The sequence below is a fragment of the Hippopotamus amphibius genome, chromosome X (assembly GCF_030028045.1).
Source record: "Hippopotamus amphibius kiboko isolate mHipAmp2 chromosome X, mHipAmp2.hap2, whole genome shotgun sequence".
NCBI classification, from domain to species: domain Eukaryota; kingdom Metazoa; phylum Chordata; class Mammalia; order Artiodactyla; family Hippopotamidae; genus Hippopotamus; species Hippopotamus amphibius.
Window position 1 is genome coordinate 3,427,834 of NC_080203.1, and position 14,284 is coordinate 3,442,117.

The following is a 14,284-nucleotide window of genomic DNA, read 5'->3' on the forward strand; positions in this document are numbered from 1 at the left end:
CGGTCCAGGTTCACTGACAGCTTTTATAGACCAAGGGACTCTGGAGGACCTGCAGCAGGCGGGCTGCCACCAGCCTCTTGGCTGCCTCCCTGGGCCCCAGCAGGATACTGGGCATGTGAGTGCCCCCTGCTAAGTGCTGGCATGTCTTGCCCCAGGAGGAGGTCCTGGGGATGATGCTACCCGCTTTCTGGACCAGGAAAGGCCTTCTCATTCCTGGTTTGGCTTTGCCCTTCACCCTTGACTGAGTCATTCGGGCTGGGAAGGCCCTGGAGCCTGGCGTCTGAGTGGCTGGGGCTCTCATGGTGCTCTGTGGCCAGCTGCTCCTGCTGCCTTGCCTCCCTTGCTCCTTCCCTGCCAGCATCCGCTAAAGGCTTCTGAGATATTCTGGGTCATTATATCTGAGAAACGGAGACCATCTCCCCTTCCTGGTGGAAGATGAGCCCACAAGGTGGGGGGGCCTCAGCCAGGCAGCGTGTGGGCTGCCCCGAGTCACCCCCACCCCCGGTCACTGGGGCCACACCGAGGCCTGTCCTTACAGCTCACTTCAGCTTCACGAGGGGCAGCTGCATCCCTGGTGACAGGGGGAACTGTGCCCTGGAGATGCCCCTGTGGGAGATGTTCCAGCTTGGGGCTGGGTGTTGAACCTAAGTCAGACTCAGAGGCAGGGCTGAGTGGAGAGCTCAGGTTTCCTCCTCGCGCCTGTGACAACACGTTCCTTCAACCTGGGCTGTGCTCCTCGCTCTGCTCGTTGGGAGCCTGCCTGCAGCCCGGGCGCCAGGGAGCCGCATTTCCGATCTGTAAACATAGGGCGTGTGTCCCAGCAGCTGTGAGTGAGCGAGGGGGTGGTGAGCTGGCCTCACAGGTCCTGCGGTCTCAGGCCTCCTGGTTGCCCAACAGGTGGCTGGGGGCGGGTCACAACCACAGATTAAAGGCCGCCCGGAGCAGCCTGTGCGGAGACAGGTGCCCAGCAGCCCAGGCAGCTGACCAGCGCTCGCCCCAGGTAAGCCAGCACGGCCAGCTGCCGGGGGCTGGAGGCAGGCAGGGGTAGGCTGGGGCCAGCAGCTGTGTGCCAGGGAGGATGCTGGGGGTCATCGTGAGGGCTTTCTCGGGTGCCTGCTTGTCTGCTTCCCGGCAGCTGAGCCCAGGGGTGCGTACCTGGGATGCTGTGTCTGAGGCTCCTGGCCATGGTGTGTCGGTGACCATGGCAACCTGGGCTGCACACTCTTCCTGTCTGTGTACTGGAGGCTTGAGGCAGAGGCCTCTGGGCTGGGTTCTGGGCACATCAGGCCTTCCTTTTGCTGTTTACTAGGTGATAGTAGTGGGGATGGTTGGGGAGGGACTGAGGGGCACAACGGAGGGGTGACAAGCACCTAGGACATAAGTAACAGGTCCCGGTCTCTGGGTCCCAGCTCAGGAGGCCCCTTAGCAGTCTCCCTGGATGTGGGTCTTAGAAATGGCTTCTAGAGCCTAAAGTCCCTTAAGGTGGCAGGAAGTGAAGCCAGAAGGGTCGGAACCTTGGTCACGGGCACGGCTGTGGGTGGCTGAATCCAGGCATCCCCAGCTCTTTGGCCCTCAGGCTTTGTGCCTGTTGTTTTGGCAGCTGTAGGCTTCACTGTCCCTGTGAAACATCACCATGTCCAAGGGACCCCGGGCTGAGACCTTCATCTTTCTGGACCTGGAAGCCACTGGGCTCCCCAGTGTGGACCCTGAGATCGCCGAGATCTGCCTGTTTGCTGTCCACCGCTCCTCCCTGGAGAACCCTGAGTACGATGAGTCTGGCGCCCCCATGCTGCCCCGGGTCCTAGACAAGCTCACGCTCTGCATGAGCCCGGAGCGCCCCTTCACTGCCAAGGCCAGCGAGATCACCGGCCTGAGCAGCGAGGGCCTGGCCAGGTGCCGGAAGGCTGGCTTTGACAATGCTGTGGTGCAGGTGCTTGAGGCCTTCCTGAGCCGCCAGGAGGGCCCCTTGTGCCTCGTGGCCCACAACGGCTTTGATTACGACTTCCCCCTGCTGTGCACAGAGCTGCGGCGCCTGGGTGCCCACCTGCCCCGGGACACCATCTGCCTGGATACGCTGCCGGTGCTGCGGGGCCTGGACCGTGCCCACAGCCATGGCACCCGGGCCCAGGTTGGCAAGGGGTACAGCCTGGGCAGCCTCTTCCGCCGCTACTTCCAGGCGGAGCCCAGCGCGGCCCACTCGGCCGAGGGTGACGTGCACACCCTGCTCATGGTCTTCCTGCACCGCGCCCCCGAGCTGCTCGCCTGGGCCGACGGGCAGGCCCTCAGCTGGGCCCACGTCAAGCCCATGTATGTGCCATCCGACGGCCCGAGTCTCGAGGCCTGAGGCAGGGGCTTGGTGACGCTGCTGCCCAGGGCGACGAGGCCCGCTCCCCGCAGCAGGTCGGCACCAGCCTCCTCAATTCAGCTGCGCCGTGTGGCCTGGAGCTGGCCCCGGACCAGTGCCTCGCTGCCCCTCCTGGTGGGCCCTGCGCCTGCCAGCCTTTCCCCCACTGCCCTGGCCTAACCAGCCCCACAGCCCTAGAGCCTTCTCCCGGCCCCTCCCCTGACCCGTGCTCCAGTGGAGTTTGCTGCTGCTGGCGCCCACCCATCACCCTGTCTTTCAATAAACACTGAGAACTGCTCACCAGCTGGCTTTCGGTTGCCCCCTCCCCATACACTGCCCAGAGTGGGCAGGCAGGGAGCCAGGCCGGGGCACGAGCAAGAGCCCCCCCAGGGCTGCCCCCTTGTGGCCTATCTCTGCGGTGAGCCTGGTGAGGGAGCCATCGGTGCTCACAGCCTGGTCCAAGGCGCCAACAGGCTGGAGCTGTGGACCTCAAGCCATGCACCTCTGCCCTGGCTGGTCTTCTACTGTGGCCTCGATTATCGCCCCTTCCCTGCATTGTTACCCCAGAGACCAAGAAATCAGTGAGCAGGACCTAAGGGACATCTGTGTGGCCCCAGTCTGTTCGAGGAGACAGAGGGAAGAGGGAGCTGTAGCCCTGGCCTCCGGGGACAAAGCCCCACTCCCTCCTCTCCCAGGGCCCCTGTGCTGGCTCCACGACTGGCAGCAGGGTGCCGGGCGGGGGTGCTGGGGGAGGGCGTGAAATGCACAAGTCAAGCATGGTGGGGGGGTTGCCGAGGGGGCTCCAGGCTGCGCTGCATAGGTGACCCAGAGCACGTAGGTGACGTGGCTGGCTGGCTGGTGCATTGAGGGCGACACCTTGGAAGAAGTCTGTCCTGGGCCCTATGCCCCTCGTGGTACAGCCGGAGGAGGGCCAGGAGGCTGCTCTGTGTGAGGGCAGCTTCTCGGCAGCCATCTCAGCTGGGGAGCTGGCTAGCCTGCCTCTGGGGCCCCACCTGTGTCACCAAAGGATGGGGCAAGGCAGGGGCGGGATGTCCGGGACACAGAGAGCAGGTGAGAAGGGATGGGGTGGGTGGGGTGGCCAAGCCCAAGAATGACTTGCAAGAGCAAAGCCTTGAGCCTTGAGCCAGCTGGGCTGTCTGGGAACACTCAGTAGGTCAAAGTGACTAGAGCCACTGCAATGTGCAGGGTGGCAGACTGGTAAGGCCAGGACAGAGACAGCAGCCACCTCAGGCCATCCTCATTCCCTGGGCCGGGGGTCTAGACTGAGCCTGATGGCAGTGGGGAGCCACAGAGGTTGTAAACGGGAGAGGAAGAGTCAACTTCTATTTTCACAATACCTCTCAGGCTGCAGGAGGAGGATGGCAACCAAGCAAGGGGAGCAAAGGGGTTGGTGCTGTTTTGGAGGCAGAGCTGCTGGCCTGGCCCAGGACAGGCCTTCAGGGGTGGGGCGGGAAAGACCTGCGGGGAACAGTTTGGGAGTGTGGTCCGGGAACTGCCCCCTGCCCCGGGAGGGTACCCACCCGGGAGAGGGCCGGGGCGGGGCCTCGGCCCAGGAGCCTGCTGCAGGCAGAGCTGAGAGACAGGGGCGCTGTCAGGAGGCAGGCGGCCAGGGCCCCTGAGACCCTCTGGTGCCCGGGCAGGGCCGGTTTCCTTTGTGTGACTGGCCAGGCTACAGGCCACTGACTTGACACGCGAATGAGGCCAAGAAGGCTCCTCCAGGCCCTAGTGGGCAGTTCGACCTCCTGCTCTGTGGCCACTGCTGCCGTGGTCTCAGGTTTCGTGCCCTCTCATCTTTGGCAGGCCCAGGTGCCTCTCCTTCATCAGTCCCCACTCTCCTGGCCCCGTGGCGGCCTGGCCTCAGGCGCCCTTCCCGAGCCCATGCTCAGACCAGCCAGGTCATGCTTTATGCCTCATCTGCTGAGCAGATAGGCTGGAACCTGCCCCTCTGCTGTCTGAAAGCTGTGATGTGCTGATACACGGTGACTAGTCAGTGTAAGCCTATGTGTGTGTGTGTGTGCGCGTGCGTGCACGCATATGTGGGGGTGTGTATGTATTTCTCTGTCTCTCTGTGTCTGTCTCTATACACACGCACGCACACATACAGACATAAGTAAGTTTATTATAAATTTTACTGATATAAATAAAAGATGTAAGCACACAATTTACAAATAAAATCTACTATATGTGTATATATATATATATATATAAAATCTACAATAAAATGTACATTGTTTCTGAATTTCATGTGGCCAGTTGCATCTCACCAAAATCTCTCAGTTGATTTGGTCATGTCAGGTATCTGTACCTGACCCACGGTTGCAACTGATGGCTGAGTGTGGTTCCCACAGAAGCGTTGGTTGGTATGTTCACTGATCTTACTAAGACAAAACTGAAACAACAAAGGTGTGTGTTGGAAACTCACATATTCGTTGGTGACATGAGCAAAATCTCTGCTGAATTGGATAGTAGTTTGGATAGTAGCTTTTGGTATTGGAAGTTTTTCCTCTTTTTTTTTTTTTTTGTTGTTTTTCTTCACAATGTAATTACTACAGACTGAAGTCTATACAATCAACTGAACAATAACAGATCAAGCCCTAGTTTGTAGGCTGTGCTGATTCCTGTGGGGTAAATACTACCCACATGACGTCATTGAACATGTGGTAGAGGAGAGATTCTGGGCGGTGCACTGTGGTGTGGGTATGAGGGCGGAAATAAGACATGATTTTTGAGTATCTCCTTTGTTTTTTAATACAATTTAGGTGAAAGGTTATACAATTTAATTTTTAATAATGGTGGTGTGTAACAATCAGCTCTCAAAATTCCTGAACTTTTAACATCTATTGGAATGGCTACAATACAAAAGACGGACCATATGAGTATTGGCGAGGCTGGGGAAGAACTGGAAGTCTCAGGCACTGCTGGTGGGGATGGGACACGGGACAGACACTTTGGAAAGCAGTTTGGCTGCACCTTAAGATGTTAAACACACACCTACCATAATGCCGCAAGGATCCCACTCTGGGGCATTTATTTACCCAAGAGAAATGAATTCACGTGTCCACACAAAAACTTGTATACCTCTGCTCTCAGCAGCTGTAGTCCTCACTGTCTTGGGTCCCTGGGCTGGGGAATGGTGGGAGGGACCTCGCACATCCACACAGCTGAAAGTGGCTGTGTAGTAGACTGAACTCTTGAGACCTAGTGCTTCACAGGGACTCACAGCGACTATGCTGCACGTCAGGGCCAGCCCCAAAGAGCCAGCTCCGCTGCTCCAGCTCGCCCTGGCCGGCCACCTGCCCCTCGTCAAGAAGCATCACTGGCTCACAAGCCACATCCGTGTCTGCCAGTGGGGACACAGCTGTGATTAGGAGCATACCTGATTGAAAACAGAACTATCCAGGCAGAGGGACAAGGTGATGAGGACAGAATCTGGACTAGGCCATGCAGAATCCCAGAGCAACAGGCTGGAGATGTGTTTCCGCTTGTATATTTATGAATCCCATGTGTCTATCCTCTTTCAGCTCACTTTTTTTTATTCTAATTTCTTAACAAGAGTACTAACCTCCTTCATCAGCTTCCATCTTGAATAACAAAGGCACTCAAAGGCTGCAGTTTTGCCCGGAATGAGATTTCCCTGCGTCTGCTAGGTTTGCCATTAAACATTCCTCTTTGCTTTGCGTTGAGATGCTTTCTAATTTCACTTTTCATCTCCTCACCCATCTGCTGCTTGTATTGTAGAGTTTGTCTTAATTTCCAAGTTGTGGAGATTTGTGATCATTTTTTATTGTGTATTTCTAATTGTTTTGGATAATGGTCTGAGGATGTGCTGCTTAAGGTTTTGATGGGGGGGGAGGTGGGCTTTATTAGTTTTCTAGGGCAGTTGTAACAAAGTACCACAAATTGGAAGGGAATTTCCCCTTTTTATAAAGGCCCAGTCCTATTGGCTTAGAGCCCACCTTACTGACCGCATCTGTACTTGACCACCTCTGTGAATTCCGGTCTCCTCTTTCCTCAGGCCTCTGTCCTGTGTGGTGTGCTAGGCGGTTTCCGCTTCCTTGCTCTCCTTCCTCTGCTGGGTGACTGGCTGCGGCTGGGAACAGCCCGCACTTGCTGCAGTGCCCCTGGCCTTTACATGTCCCCAGATTCCAGCTTCTAGAGTTGCCTGCCATCTCAGTAAACAACGAATGATTTCTGAGGGGATTTCAGGATGGAGAAAAACAGGACACTGACCCTAGATAGTTAACATGCATATCAAGGGAGTGATTTCAATGAGCGCAGACTCATGAATCTCCCCATATGTAGGAAAGCACGAAATTTGTTAACGTGAGATGTCTGGTTTTTGTGATTAGCAATAATCTTTTGATATTCGACTACATGTTTTTTTTAAAAAAATATATTTATTTATTTATTTGGTTGCACCAGGTCTTTCTACTTGTGGCAGGTGGGCTCCTTAGTTGTGGCATGGGAACTCTCAGTTGTGGCATGCGGGATCTAGTTCCCTGACCAGGGATGGAACCCAGGCCCCCTGCATTGGGAGCAAAGAGTCTTAACCACTGAGCAACCAGGGAAGGCCCTACATGTTCGTTTTTTAAAGCAAAACCTCCTATATATCCTGGCTTCTCCTTTACCTTTTTGGAATGGTTCCTCAGAGCTCTCTGAAGGGCTCTCTCTCTGGCTATAGTCCTTGGTAATGTCCCCAAATAAAACATAATTCTCAACTTTTACGTTGTGCTTTTTTTTTTTTCAGCCGACAATCCATTTCTGTTGTACTTGGTTCCTTCTGTTCCGGAAGCTTCTAAGAGGTTCTTGTTTTCCTGGGATTTCAGGAATGTTCGCTAGGCAATGCCGGGGCCTGAGGCACTCAATCTGGTTTGGAGCTTGGCGAGCCCACCCACTGTGTAGATAAGGGGTGAGATGTGACAGTTATCACAGTCCCAGGGAGGCCAGGAGGGAGGGTGGGGTCCCTGCCCCAGGCCTCAGATCCACGGCCTCCCACTTAGGCCCCCTCCCCGTGGACCCTGCCCACCCAGAGTCCTCTCCACAAAAGTGGAAAAGAAAGCAAATAGCTTCACTACTGAATAAGCATTAAACCCAGCTGCATGCCATGCCCATCTCAGGCAGCCGCTTCATGAGCCAGAAGGAAACCTCAGCCTTTAATCCAGCCAGACAGTGCTTCCCAAGATCGGCTATCCTAGTTCCCGGCAAGTTCTGCTGGTAATCAGGGTGGCCCTCTGTGCTGAATAATTGCCTTTACCCTCAGGACAATGAAAGCTTTCTCTCGGCCTGGAGGGGAGCTAGGGCACCTTCCTGGAGGTTTGCATTTCAAAGAAGTGGCTACCGAGCCCTTAAGAAGAGCCTTCCTGGGCTGTGAGGCTGGCAGACTTATTTAGGTTTACAAAGATTTATATACATCTCAAAGGGCTGGCTCGAGGATTCACAGAGGGGAGGTGGCTGCCGAAGTGCTCTAGAGAAAGGGAGGGGAGAAAGGTTTCCTTCCAGCAGCTGGGCTGGAGCTTTCTCACAGTCTCTCCACCCCCGATCTCAGCTTGTAGGGCTCCTGCAGCCCCATGCCGGCCCTCAAACTCTCAGAGGCCTCCAGCCATAGACTTGTTGGGCCGATGAGTGGAGAGCTCCGGCTGAAGGTGGCACGACGTCCCCCCTAGGGTGCCCTGTGGATTCCCAGGTGCTGCCCCATAGGATTCGCCTGACCCGGGACTGTTCCTCACGAGGGCAGCTCAGCCGGGTGAAGGGCTCGGTGTCCCGAGCACACAGCACGTGGCCTCTCAAAGGCCCGCGGTGGCTTGTCCCTTCCCTGGCTGCTCCCCTGCCATCTCTCTGTCTCTCCTCACTGCCACCAAGCTCGGCACAACTGGGGGCTCTAAAGAAAGGAAGTGCTCTCTGCAAGCCTGCAGGTAAGCCTTCCCGGGATGGGACGGGGCATCTCTAGAAAGGCCTAGCGCGGGGCTGTCACCCGAAGTGGTCAGTGGACCCCATCGCATCAGCAGAGGTGTGGGGAGGGAGTGGGGGGTGAGGGGCAGGGTGTGGCTGGCTGTTTAGCTGCTCCAGGCCCGAAACCAGGTGAGGAAGAGCCTGCAGGGAGTGGGGGCACAAGGAGCGGGCAGCCCTGAGGCCAGCCCCACAGAAGGATGGCCAGTGACAGTGGCTGGGAAGGATGGGCTGGCGGGCCAGGTGGAAAGAGGAGGCTGGGAAGCTGGAAGCCTGGACATCAGGGGTCAGGCTGAGCACAGACTCTGTGGCCGGTTCTCCTGCTGACAGCTCGAAGCCTCTCTGCTCGCTCACTCCCTGACCCTGGCAGCTTGGGTACATGTGCCTACCCTGGCCTGCCCCGCGGGGTGGTGACAGGGATCCAGCAGTTGGGAGGGAGCCTTGGCTCTTGGTGATGTGCGCAGACTTTGCCGTGGGAGGGCCTGGGTGCTGGGCCTGCCCCTAGTCGCCCTGTTCCCCAAGTCTGTGACTGGAAGAGGTTACCTCACAGGTCCACCTCAGTTTCCTCCTCTGTAAAGTGGAAACAGTACAGCGGTGCTGGGCATGTAGCAGCTGGGTAGTGAGCATCAGCTGTGATGCAGCTCCTGCTACTTGGAAGCCTGGCCTAGACGCTTGGCATGTCCTCTTCTCGTCATGGTCTCTGAGCCCTACACGCTGACCCTGCCCCAGCTCCCCAGGCTCCAGAATGTTCCTGTGTCTGTGGATATAATTATATGACAAATCTTGAGATGAGGTCCTCCTGGATTAGCTGGGTCGGTCTCAAATCCAATGACCAGGTGTCCTTACAGGAGACAGGAGAGGAGACACAGACACAGAGGAGGAGGCTCCTTGAGGGTGGGGCTGTCTCGCTCACTGCTGGGCCCAAAGCACTCTCCTACGGTGGGCTTGTTGACTGAAATGATGAAGGCTCTTTTCACATTTTTCATAAGGAAGAAAACTGAGGCACACGACATCTGACAGAAGACAGTGCTGCTGGCACGGCTCCCAGGCCCCAAGCCCCAGCTCTCAGGAGAGTCTGACCAGCTGAGAACCCAAAGCAGGGTTTAACAGTATTTTTCTTTTGTAAAATACCTTTCGGAAAAGTAAATCTACTTTGATGTGATTTTATCTTTGGATATGGTAAATGTAAGGAATCACTCCTCAATGGGAAAGTCAGCTGAATTTCCTCGAGCCTGGGGAATAGAGTTGCTGGAATGGAAAGAGCTGTGGTGCTGGGGTCCTAGGATCTGGGCCTCAAACAGTTCCTTTCTGCCTCAGCCTCAGATTCCTTGCCTGTAATGGGGCTCAAGATGGTACTCACATCAGTGGCGAGAGTGTGCACGTAAGGATGCAGAGTGCATGTGGGGCAGGGGCTCACGCGAGGTCCATCTCCTTCCCTCTGGTTCGCACGGCTGCTCAGCCTCCATCCGAGATCTTAGGCATAAAGAGCTGAGGTCCACTGGTAGAAAGCAAGACAGTCCCTCTGAAGTTTCTAGGGGAGGACCCTTACTCACCTCTGCCAGCTTCTGGTGACCCCGGACATCCCTTGGCTTGTGGCCGCATCACTCCAGTCTCTGCCTCTGTCTTCCCATGACCATTCTCATTTGCCCTGTATCTGTGTCTTCACATGGCATTCTCCTCTCTTATAAGGACACCATTCATGTTGGATGAAACCCCCACTCCCCCGCCACTCCAGTATGAGCCTTCTTAACTCTTTACATCTCCAAAGACCCTATTTCCAAATAACATCACATTCTGAGGTACTGATGATGCTTAGGACTTCAACATGGGATGGGGGGGGATGTTGTGGGGCGGGGCTAATTCAATTTATAACAACACCCAATATCCATTCCAACTGCCTTCTCTGGGGATAAGACTCCAATTTTTTTTTCAGGGCATTACTGGGCTCAGCCTAAGGTGACAAGTCATGACAACCCTGTCCCCTGCTTTCCCAGCCTGTCTTCCAGCCCATGTGATCCAGTTCTGGCTGAGACTTAAGTGGAAGTCTACTGGGCAAGTTTCTGGGGAAATTGTTGCTTTCTTCATAAAAGGGGACAGATGCAGTTTTCCTTACCTGTCCCTTCTATGCTTGAATGCATATGTGATGGCTGGACCTTCAGCAGCCATTTCTGTGATCATGAGGAAATGCTAAGCTAATTAGAGGGATGCTGGGCCTTGCTGGAGCTCTGCTGCTGAACTAGTGCCAGCAAGATTCATTATGTGAGAAAATTAAACTTCTAATTAGTTATCCACCACAGTCAGGTTTCCTATTACTGTTTGTTTTCTCCTCCGTTGTAACCCCATAATCTGAGGAGACAACCAAGCCGTCTTCTACTCAAGTGTTCAATCAAAGCCACTCTGACTTTCTTGTTTCTTTGTTTCTGTAAGAAAACTGAAGATCAAATCCTAGTGACTCGAGTTTTGGAAAGATTTCTTAACTGTGATACAAAGGAGTGCAAGCTATAAAATTTAAAAATCCATAAATTGGATTTCATCAAGATAAAATCACTCCTGTTCATCAAAAAACAGCTATGAAAATGGAAAGGCAAGCCACAGACTGGGAGAAAATATTTGCAAAACACATATCTGACAAAGGATTTGCATCTAGAACTCTTACAATAAATAAGGATACCCAGGTTAAAAAATGGGGAATTCCCTGGCCGTCAAGTGGTTAGGACTTTGTGCTTTCACTGTGGAGGGCCCTGGTTCAATCCCTGATCAAGGAACTAAGGTCCCACCAGCTATGCAGAGCAGCCAAAAAAAAAAGGGGGGGCGGATTATTTGAATAGACATGTCACCTAGGAAGATATATGAGTGTGGATGACAAGGACATAAAAAGGTGCTCAACATCATTAGTCATCAGGGAAATGCTAATCAAAACCACAACGTGATACCACTTCATGCCCACGAGGATGCCTAGAATCAAAAAGATGGACAAAAACATGTGTTGGGGATGACAGGGAAAACTGGACCCCTCATACACTGCTGGTGGGAAGGTACCATGGTGCGACTGCTTTGGAAAACACTTTGGCAGTTCCTCAAACAGTTAAACATAGAGTTACCATGTGACCCAGCAATTCCAATCCTAGCTATATACCCAGGAGAAAGGAAAACATCTGTCCACACAAAAACTTGCACACAAATGTTCATAGCAGCTTTATTTGTTAAGGCCAAAACCTGGAAACAACCCAAATGTCCATCAACAGGCATTGTGGTCCATCTACACAATGGAATAGTACTCAGCAATAAAAAATGAAGGATTGATATACACATGACAACCTGGATGAAATTCAAAATCATTATACTAAGAAGCCAGACAAGAAGAATGCATACTGCATGATTCCATTTACACAGAATTCTAGAAAAGGCAAACTAATGTGTACTGACAGGGCAGTGGTTGTGGGGATGGGATGGGGGGAGGAAGGGGCAGGAGGAGACCACCGGGGGGACAAGGTAACATTCCTGGGTGATGGATGTATGTTTACCATCTTCATTGTGGTGATGGTTTTACAGGTGGATACACATCAAAACTTATCCAGTTGCGCAATTTAAATATGTGCAGTTTCTTGTACAACAATTATACCTCTATAAGGCTGTCAAGAAAGATGGAGTATCAGCAACTTTCAAATCCTCGAGAGCCCCTGTGTTGTGAAGCCATGGGCACACTGAGGCTAGCACAAGAGGAAACCATCTAAGTACCAGGGCAAGTGGGAGTTCCCTAAAGTGCCAGTTGAGGCTGCTCATGTCAAAGCATTCATTTCCACAGGTCAACACCCAGTGAGCATCAGAACTGTCTAGATGACTCCAGTGTGTATACTTGGTGGTCATCCATGTGTAAATTCACACACTCTAGCAGTTATCACCTGCATGATCTTAGAATAATTCTTTCACATTAAAAAAAAATTGTTCCTCTTCAGGAACTAGCTGGAGACCAAACTTCTTCGTCTGGCATCCCAGGCTCTCCGCCCTCTGGTTCTAATCACATTTTACTCCACGACTGCCCTACAGAAAGCCCTCCACCCTTCTAGGGTTCCTGAAAGCACCACACGCTCCCTGTCCTTCCCTCCATGCCACGGGAAGTCCCTCAACCTCTACTTCCTGCCTTGCGAGTTCATCTGGTACTTACTTCTACCCTAACCTCCATACACCACTTGTCACCCCTTGCTACCTAATCAGGTGTAGACTTAGCATCCCCAACTGAAAGTTGCCATGTCCCCCCGTTGAGGAAGGGAGTAAAGAGGCAGGGTCCTGGCAGCTTCGCAAAGCAGAGCAAGTCTTGCAGGCAATCTAAGCAAAGGTTCTAAGACACCATCCATGCTGTGTTTTCAGGTGACTGATGTGGCGCTCTGCCCTCCTGCTCTCGGAGTCATGGCGTCCCAGCGGCCTTGGGTGGCCGCCCTCAGTCCCTGTTCAGCTTCACTTCGAGGGTTCCCGCTTTCCCTTTGCAGGTGGCCAAGGGGCGCCCAGACACGCTGTCTCGGCTTCTCCTCACAATCTAGGTCAGCGGCCTTTCCTGAGACCTTTCACCCAACTGCTAGCCATTAATTCAAACCATCTCCACCATACGGTGCCTTTCAAGGCCAACACCCAGACCTGCTTTATTTGCACCCAAAGTAAATGAATTTAATTGGGACAGTTTACCAGTTACATGAAGATACTGCCATGGCACTTAAACAGCTCTTGAAAATGTCCAAAGTTTCAAATGGCAGGGTTGTCTCTGGAGCAGAAGCCCAGTCCAGAAGTGTGAAGGGGCTGGCGTCCAGGGATGTTGTTGTTGTTGTGTGTGTGTGTGTGTGGGGGGGCGGGGGCTGGAAAGCAGACAGGACATCCTCCCATAGTCTCAGCTTTTACAGTCTAGTTGTCATCAGAAAGCAAGTGCGGGCCACCATCACAGTTCCCCACCTAGCCAGGTGGGAGCCCTATTTCAAGGCACTGTAGAAGGAAAAACACAAGCATCCTCTCCAGACACTTTGTGGCTGATTCCACATGATACCTGTTCAGTTCCTGTTGTACACCTGATTTATGACAACATCTAAAAGAAAGTGATACTTAAAGTGCATTAGAGTGAAAATCTAATGAAGAGGAGTGAGATTAGGTGGAGAATTGACAAACCAAAGATGCATTACTATTATAAAAGTCATGTATGTGGGTAAGCATTTGGAGATCCCAGAGCCTTTCAGGGCACTCCGACACTGGGGTGCAGGTGCCCGGCATCTCTCCAGGCAAGTCCACTTTCTGTTGAAAACACTGGACATCACCCCCCCGCCCCCCACAGTATCTAATAATCTCTGAGTGGGTCCCAAGGTGAAAAAAGACTCTCACGTTAAAAATTGAGTTAGCTTATGCAGTAGAACCAATGGGATGATGCTATACTGGGGAGATACAACTCTTCTTTATTAAAATTTGGTTACTGACTGGCCCATAGGAGCGAAGTTGCTCACTTCCTAGAGCCATGGAAATGGACGGCAGTGCGCATGGATCTATGCTATTCCCGGGGCCTGTCATGTAGCAGTTGTTGCCCCAATCCTATGCAGCCCCAGCTGAACAAAAAAGGGACCAGAGCCAAAAAAGGGACCCCCTGACCTGTGTGGGGATCGGTTTCCTGAAGCCCTGCTGCCTGAGCAAAGACTGTCTGCACCTATGCTTCCCAGCAACCTCACCACAGATTTCAAAGACACGGCTCCTAACACTTCTTTTTCTATTGGAAAACCCCAAGTTGCAGATACTTTCAACTGCCACAAGGTAAGGCTGGAGCTGACTGTGGTCTAGAACCTGAGTTTAATGTACTAAGGGGACAACACTCATTTCACAAGTATTTACAAAGTGCCAAGTGCTGGGCTCAAAGGCAATGTGACATGCAGAATAGAAGGAGGCTGTGAGATAAGAGCAAGTTATAACTCTAGAGCTTTCCGTAAGTCACAAGTGTGTACAATC

At 53.1% G+C, this 14,284-nt stretch overlaps 1 protein-coding gene across 2 annotated transcripts; it reads left to right on the forward strand.

Annotated features, from left to right (window-relative positions):
* Positions 1–863: 863 nt before the first annotated feature.
* On the forward strand, positions 864–2,644 carry TREX2 (three prime repair exonuclease 2). Of its 2 annotated transcripts, none has more exons than XM_057718143.1 (2): positions 864–1,000; positions 1,601–2,644. In XM_057718143.1, the coding sequence occupies exon 2, from the start codon at positions 1,634–1,636 to the stop codon at positions 2,342–2,344; it is 711 nt and encodes a 236-aa protein (XP_057574126.1). In that variant the 5' UTR covers positions 864–1,000; positions 1,601–1,633; the 3' UTR covers positions 2,345–2,644. The 2 variants fall into 2 exon arrangements, with proteins under 2 accessions (XP_057574126.1, XP_057574127.1); XM_057718144.1 differs by having other exon boundaries at positions 958–1,000; positions 1,577–2,644.
* The last annotated feature ends 11,640 nt before the right edge of the window (positions 2,645–14,284 follow it).

What these genes read in the sequence shown, in the direction of transcription:
- TREX2 (XM_057718143.1), top strand. Translation starts at nt 1,634, where the DNA reads ATGTCCAAGGGACCCCGGGCTGAGACCTTCATCTTTCTGGACCTGGAA.